Genomic DNA, 8537 nt, shown 5'->3' with positions numbered 1-8537 from the left:
GATCTCACCATTCTTCTTCTCTGCCTTTCTGATGTTTTTCTTGGCCTGCCACTTCTGGCCTTAACAAGAACTGTACCTGTGTTCTTCCATTTCCTTACTATGTTCCTCACAGTGGAAATTGACAGGTTAAACCTCTGAGACAGCTTTTTGTATCCTTCCCCTGAACAACTATGTTGAATAATCTTTGTTTTCAGATCATTTGACAGTTGTTTTGAGGAGCCCATGATGCCACTCTTCAGAGGAGATTCAAACAGGAGAACAACTTGCAAGTGGCCCCTTTAAGTAGCTTTTCTCATGATTGCATACACCTGGCTATGAAGTTCAAAGCTCAATGAGGTTACAAAACCAAAAAAAGTGCTTTAGTAAGTCAGTAAAAAGTAGGTAGGAGTATTTAAAACAAGAAAATGATCAGGGTGCCCATACTTAGGCACCTGTGAAATTTTGTTTGAATGCAGATTGCACATTTTCTGTTAGTTCAATAAACCTCATTTCAAGGCAGAAACATTAGTGTCCAACAGTTATTAGATATATGAAACTGAAAGAGCTGTTGCAAAAAAAAAACAACAATTTTTATAAAACATTAAGCTTAAGATTATTAGGGGTGCCCAAACTTTTACATATAACTGTATAATAACATGTATAACATGTTAGGGCATGTTAGGTTAGGCTATGGGTTGAACTAGATGGACTTAAAGTCTTCCTTCAACCTCAATAACTATGTAACTATGTAACTATATAATTACATGCAGGAGATGCCTAGGTTATACCAGCTGTATATATATATATATATATATAATTATATACAGGAGATGCCCAGGTTATACCAGCTGTACATATATAATTATATACAGGAGATGCCCAGGTTATACCAGCTGTACATATATAATTATATACAGGAGATGCCCAGGTTATAGTAGCTGTACATATATAATTATATACAGGAGATGCCCAGGTTATACCTGCTGTACATATATACAGGAGATGCCCAGGTTATACCGGCTGTGCATATATAATTATATACAGGAGATGCCCAGGTTATACCAGCTGTACATATATAATTATATACAGGAGATGCCCAGGTTATAGTAGCTGTACATATATAATTATATACAGGAGATGCCCAGGTTATACCAGCTGTACATATATAATTATATACAGGAGATGCCCAGGTTATACCGGCTGTACATATATAATTATATACAGGAGATGCCCAGGTTATACCAGCTGTACATATATAATTATATACAGGAGATGCCCAGGTTATAGTAGCTGTACATATATAATTATATACAGGAGACGCCCAGGTTATACCAGCTGTACATATATAATTACATACAGGAGATGCCCAGGTTATACCAGCTGTACATATATAATTATATACAGGAGATGCCCAGGTTATACCAGCTGTACATATATAATTATATACAGGAGATGCCCAGGTTATACCGGCTGTACATATATAATTACATACAGGAGATGCCCAGGTTATACCGGCTGTACATATATAATTATATACAGGAGATGCCCAGGTTATAGTAGCTGTACATATATAATTATATACAGGAGATGCCCAGGATATAGTAGCTGTACATATATAATTATATACAGGAGATGCCCAGGTTATACCGGCTGTACATATATAATTATATACAGGAGATGCCCAGGTTATACTGGCTGTACATATATAATTATATATAGGAGATGCCCAGGTTATACCGGCTGTGCATATATAATTATATACAGGAGATGCCCAGGTTATACCAGCTGTACATATATAATTATATACAGGAGATGCCCAGTGTCACGATAATGTGAATATGCCACATTTGAGTATCTGCCTAGCTTTACAAGACACACGCTGCGGGATATTCTGACCACCCTTCTTTCCATTCCCACTGCATTCGCTGGTGTCACGGATCCCCACTCTGCCCCACCTCGAGCTGTCACTAATTTGTCACGTACCTGCTCTCAGCATGTGACTTGGGGTTGCGCCTGCAAGGGGTTAATCTATCTCCCCTCTCTCAGTCCAGCATTCAACCTCTGTCCTATGCTGTAATGGGAGCATAAATCACACACTGACCCAGGCCACACACCCGCTCATACACGCTGCCACCACTCACCGAACACACGGGCGATGAGTCCCGGAAATATTACTAATACTGGCTACCACTCATACGGATCATACAGTTTAAGGCTATGGATTCTTTAGAACATTCAAGGTTCAACTTGTTAAAGTTTTATGCTTTAATAAAAAAAAGTACAGTGCTTACAGTTAGGAAAAAGATATACAAATATGGTAATAAAAAGACATACAGATATGCAAAACAGTATAAAATAAACAGGAAAAAACTTATAGAAAATAGCTAACTTTGTAGTCTGCTTTCTGCTTCCTGGGGGGTGATTATGGACTGGAACACATCAGCCTCCCATGCAAACACGATTCTATGTATACAGGCCTAATTTATAGATTTACTCTGGAGGTCAAATTTCTAGACCAGCCCCTCAGGTTAATATCATAATTGCTTGTTTTTTATTGGCCCGCGGCCGCGCCCCCAATGAATATAATATTTGCTCTGAGATTCCCTGTGTAAAAGTTCTCACAGATAGATGGTGTCAGGCTGTAATTGACATCTCTCTTCAAAGAGCTAGGAGGTGTGAAATGTTTCCCTTTTTTCTTGGTTCCCAGCATGACCCCCTGGCGAGATTGGAGACAGTAGTCTGCCTTTTCAAGATATGTATGCTGTGACCTTTCTGAGGCCTGCAGTTTCAGGATAGATGTTCAACTACTGCTGGTTACAGATATAACCCTGGACATATGTCACTACACACATATAGATATATACACATTTCACCACAGCTGGTAAAGGCACAAAAACCTATGGCCGAGACCCTGTGTAACTTGAAACTCCAGTGTGGAGCTCTGACCCTCCTCACTCCTTCCTTCCCCCCGCCCTTAGGAATTTCTTTGTCTCCAAACACATGGGCTTGCTGTGTGTGGGGGAGATATTACAGAAGCCTTAATGCGGAGCCAGTGTATGATAGTAATATGCCAGATACATATTTGGAACGTGCTTTGCTACAGTGCCTCTTGCTAAAATCTAACTCCCAAGGAACCCGAGAAATGGAATTCTCCTGAACCGAGTGGAATAGCTAGCCCGAGTTCAGAGTCATTGGAAAGCTACTTTCCATATAAGTTGAGTGATGTGTTTGCTGTGACTCTGCTAGGTTCTCCAGGCAAGTTATGATAATAATTTTTGCTAGCAAATCTGTAACTCTGAGGAAAAAGGAGAGCAAGGGTAGCTCAACCCCCTTTAGTGATGTCACAAGCCTACAAGTATAAGTTACTGCACTCAGCCCAGCCTTCAGTCTTACCTGAGAAGCTGTTGCACCAAGACCCTCTGATGCATTGGGATGTCTGGCTCCTCCCACCAGCATGGTTAGCTAGGATGATCTGAGCACATGTGAGTGCTTATCTTCTTTAGTCACTGTTTTTTGTAATTGTTTGTATATACTTTGATTGTCTCATATTGTAAAATCTTTTTATACCTTCTGTAAACACTGCCTACCTTTTGAAGTAAACTATAAAATTACTAGTCGTCTCTCTATGCTCTATAACGAATTTTCACGTGCCTGAAGTTAATTACACCACTAATTTAGGTTGGCTCGAACCCCTCTGTTGAGGAATCTGAGCTGGTGGCAGCGGAGTGTGTTCTGGGCTAGGTGGGTAAAGCTGGCAGCGATGGAACGGGGTTTTATAAGCTATTGCCTGACTGCGGCCTGAGCATTTACAATTCCCTCGCTGCAGCGTGCCTGCTAGCCAGCCCACAGTAAAGCGGCCCATCCGGCGACCAATTATCCTAGGTGTAGTTCCTTGACTGACCTGAGGGTAAGGGGGGCGCTGGAGAGCTGCAAGTTCTGAATCGGAACTGGAAAGCGGGATATACATAAATCCCTGCAGTTTGTGACATATTGTAGCAGCATTGGGATAACGAAAATAATCCCCTGCGGTAAATTGAGGAGATACCCAGGTTATACCAGCTGTACATATATAATTATATACAGGAGATGCTCAGGTTATACCAGCTGTACATATATAATTATATACAGGAGATGCCCAGGTTATATCAGCTGTACATATATAATTATATACAGGAGATGCCCAAGTTATACCGGCTGTACATATATAATTATGCACAGGAGATGCCCAGGTTATACCGACTGTACATATAGAATTATATACAGGAGAAGCCCAGGTTATACCAGTTGTACATATATAATTATATACAGGAGATGCCCAGGTTATACCAGCTGTACATATATAATTATATACAGGAGATGCCCAGGTTATACCGACTGTACATATAGAATTATACACAGGAGATGCTCAAGTTATACCGGCTGTACATATATAATTATATACAGGAGATGCCCAGGTTATACCAGCAGTACATATAACTATATACAGGAGATGCCCAGGTTATACCGGCTGTACATATAGAATTATACACAGGAGATGCCCAGGTTATACCAGCAGTACATATATAATTATATACAGGAGATGCCCAGGTTATACCAGCTGTATAATATAATTATATACAGGAGATGCCCAGGTTATACCGGCTGTATAATATAATTATATACAGGAGATGCCCAGGTTATACCAGCTGTAACTATATAATTATATACAGGAGATGCCCAGGTTATACCAGCTGTACATATATAATTATATACAAGAGATGCCCAGGTAATACTGGCAGGATGTGTATGATGCTCAGGGTATTACTGGCGTGTTGCTTGCTGGACGCCTGGTCTTCCCCGAGCCTCGTGTGGTCGCTCTCTGTGGTCGCTGCACTCGTCTGATGTTCTCTTCCATTTTCTCTTCTCTTCTGTGATTTTTCCTTTTTATTTTCCCCATTTCTTTCATTGGGGAATTTCCATGAACTTAGCATTAAGCTCAGATGTGCGCGGAGAGATTGCTGCAGGCATCTTGTGATCTCCGTGTGGTTGGACGTTTGTTTGCGCGTGTTATAGCTATTGATAAACCCATGATCTGGGACCAATAAGGATCACGTGACCCCGACCATCAGAGCCTGCGCCGGGGCTGCTGTAACACAACCGCAGCGACATCTGCCCTGAGTTACGGGAAACCCGACCCTGGAAACTTCACCACAGACAGATGATATTCCAGCAGTGCTGGGTCACACAGGACTACGGCCCCAGCATGTCTGCAGCCCAGAGGATGAGGAGGATCACAGTCCTGATTGTACTCATGATGACTGACAGTTTGGTGACAGGTAAGGCTTCTTTCACACTAGCGTCGGGCTCGGCCCGTCGCCGTGCGTCGGGCCGAGGTCCCCGACGCTAGCGTTGTCCCCGCCGCACAACGGGGGCAGCGGATGCATTTTTCCAGCACATCCGCTGCCCCATTGTGAGGTGCGGGGAGGTGGGGGCGGAGTTCCGGCGGAGTTCCGGCCGCGCATGCGCGGTCGGAAAAAGCGGACCGTCGGGAGCAAAAAACGTTACATGTAACGTTTTTTGCTCCCGACGGTCTGCCACAGCACGGTGCAACCGTCGCAGGACGGTTGCGACGTGTGTCATTGGGTCGCAAATGCGTCGCTAATGTTAGTCAATGGAGAAAAAACGCACTTTTGCAGGATGCGTTTTTTCGGCAAAACGACGCATTTGCGACGTAATGCAGTTAACGCTAGTGTGAAAGTAGCCTAAGGGCCGCGTCCTGCAGGACCTAGAGAGCAGTAAAGGGCTGTTCACACACTTGTTCGCTGTGGACTCGATTCACTTCAATGAGAGGACGGCCTGTGGTGCACAGACCCTTCTTGGTTCCGGTTATAGCGACAGGTCACTTCCCTCAAGTCTGTCACCTCCATGCACTTTCTGTACATTAGTCGGAACAGAACACTTTATGGTTTTCTATACGTTTAAGGAGGCTTTTGTCTCAGAAATCCCCAAACTTCACACGATTCCTGCAGCTCATATTACAATTCATTAAAGACGTATCGAAATCTGAGCATTCAAACCAAACCTGAGCATCCTGACCAAACCTGCGCACCCCAACCAAACCCGAGCGCTGTGACCAAACCTGAGTGTCTCAACCAAACCTGAGCGTCCTGACCAAACCTGTGTGTCCCAACCAAACCTGCACGCCCCGACCAAACTCGAGCGCTCCGACCAAACCCGAGTGTCCCGACCAAACCCGAGCGTCACGACCAAACCTGAGCGTCCCGACCAAACCTGCGTGCCATCACCAAACCTGCACGCCATGACCAAACCTGTGCGCCCCGACCAAACTTGAGAGTCTTGTCCAAACCCACGAGTACCTACCAAACCCTCGCGTCCCAACCAAACCCGTGCATCCCGACCAAACCTGAGCATCCTGACCAAACCTGAGCATCTCAACTAAACCTGTGCACCCCGACCAGACATGAGTGCCCGACCAAACCTGCACGCCCCGACCAAAGCTGAGCGTTCCGACCAAACCTGAGCATCCCAACCAAACCTGCGCTCTCTGACCAAACCAGCACGTCCTGACCAAACCTGGGTGTCCCGACCAAACCAAACGTCCTGACTAAAGCCGATTGTCCCGACTAAACCTGTGTACCCCGACTAGACACAAGTGCCCCGACCAAACCTGCACGCCCCGAATAAACCAGAGCGTCCCAACCAAACCTGCGCATCCTGACCAAACTAAATGTAGCTTTTTTCCTTTTGGGCAAGCAAGGGTTAATGTAATTTCCTTGCTGGCAGCTGCTTTGTTGCTAGTCAGCTGATGTGGGGGGTGACCACTTTCACCATCCTTTAAAAAGTCACATGAATCATCAGCTCACTGTTGGTGATAGTTTTCTATGTTCACCAAGCCTGGAGTAAAGATCTCTCTGGCTGAAGTGGTAATTCTGCTGTGTTCATAGAGTTCGTCGTCCTGGTGCCTTATAATCTGCTGTGTGGTGCTTTACAGCAGGGACAGTGTTAAGTACTATTTCCCCTGTTTCTGTCTTGTTGTTGTTCCTTTCCCTGTGTTTTTCATCATCTGCAGTGGTGAGGCTAGCGTCCATGCCGGCCAGTGCACTAGCCAGCGAGTACTGAGGTGACAATCAGGGACTAGGCACGTGACGGTGGAGGGGAATAGGACCCGCTTATGGCGTTAGAGGAGTTTAGGGATAGGCTCAGGTTGGAGCTCCGGAAGTGCCACATGCCTTGTTCCCTACTGTGCGGACATTCCTCACCCCATTGGTGTACGTTGTGTCATCCACTGGACGTTAACCATGTTAGTTCGTGACATTATTGTGGCACTCCAGGAGTTCAGGTACCAGAGTGGTATTGCCTTCCTCTCGGGGAGGGTGATGCCATGCCTGGAGACAAGGGGGATCCGTTTGGCAGGTAATCTGTACATGCAACACATTCTGACTCCAGGCCAGAAGGGGGAGCTCTGAACCCAGTTTCAGGGGAGCTTTCCTAGCGATATATACATTCTGGTCTGGAGAGGAATTAGTTAGTCTGCAGCAGAGAAGGAACAGTGAAGGAGCACAGGAAAAGTCAGGCGCTAGAGGAGAGCTGCGAGTAGGCTCCATCTAAGCTAGAGCGCAGAAACTGGGCACCGGGAGACCGAGGCTGTGTGGAACTACAAGTCCCACATCAGAGCCAGAGGGCGGGAAATTGGAAGTGACTTTCCCACATTATACCTGAGGTACAGCAACATCCAGAGCCCAGAGTCACAGTGGATAGAGACCCCAAGGAAACTGCTCAAGTTGCCTACCGTGCAGGTATTGTCCCAGGACAGGGAATAAGAGAGGACCTTGTAAGGAAGCCACAGGCAGCAAGGGACTATCATTCAGCGCATAGAGGATGGCTCCCTATCTGACTTGACAAAAAGGATTCAATTCATTTCCAGGCTGCCTGGGCTCCGTCACCTGTTGCCAGTACCCTGAACTGGGACTGTCTACCTTCAGTAAACCAGGTAAAGAGACTGCAACTCTGTGTCCTCCATTTATTCCCGGCACCACACCATTCTTGCCATACACATCGGGAGCCCTGGGGACCCAGCTTCACCTGTGGGAAGCGTTACCATCTTTGCTGCAGTACCATCGCCCCAGAGGACCCCTTTAAGTAGCGTCGGTCACTCCTGACCGAGTTCCACAGGTGGCATCACAAACTTTTATTACTTTACAAATCCCTTTAAAGACATTCCCTTTTACTTGGGCTCCCAGGACCACAAACCGGGTTGCAGCCACGGTGATCACCCCTTTAATAACGACCGGACCCGGTACCGAGTACCCCATGGCCCTGGCAGGCATTCCATTTTCTCCAACTCATACTTTTTTCATGTGAACCCATGGCTCATGCGGAGGCTTTTGCTTACCTGATCCAGTCCCTCACGGATGAGGTTTCCAAGTTGCGGACTCAGGTGATGATGTAGCTTCAGCAGGTGCCAGGGTTCTTGGTTTTGACTCAAGTCCTGGCCCAACCAGAACCTAAAGTATCTCTCCCTGACAGGTTCTCTGGAAGGAGAGATAAATTTATGGTCT

The 8537-nt window shown here is 45.7% G+C and overlaps 1 protein-coding gene across 2 annotated transcripts in view; it reads left to right on the top strand.

The window, feature by feature from the left end:
- The first annotated feature begins 5017 nt into the window (after positions 1 to 5017).
- LOC143769414 (pancreatic lipase-related protein 2-like) overlaps positions 5018 to 8537 on the top strand; it is a 113955-nt gene continuing 110435 nt past the window's right edge. The window contains exon 1 of one of the 2 annotated variants that reach the window (XM_077257909.1): positions 5018 to 5294. In XM_077257909.1, coding sequence (XP_077114024.1) covers positions 5177 to 5294 — 118 coding nt within the window. In that variant the 5' untranslated portion in view covers positions 5018 to 5176. The remainder of the gene's footprint in view (positions 5295 to 8537) is intronic. The other variant, XM_077257910.1, reaches the window with a different exon arrangement.

The sequence above is a fragment of the Ranitomeya variabilis genome, chromosome 4, assembly GCF_051348905.1.
Source record: "Ranitomeya variabilis isolate aRanVar5 chromosome 4, aRanVar5.hap1, whole genome shotgun sequence".
In the NCBI taxonomy this organism is placed as follows: Eukaryota; Metazoa; Chordata; class Amphibia; order Anura; family Dendrobatidae; genus Ranitomeya; species Ranitomeya variabilis.
This window is presented reverse-complemented; position numbering and strand designations above follow the sequence as displayed.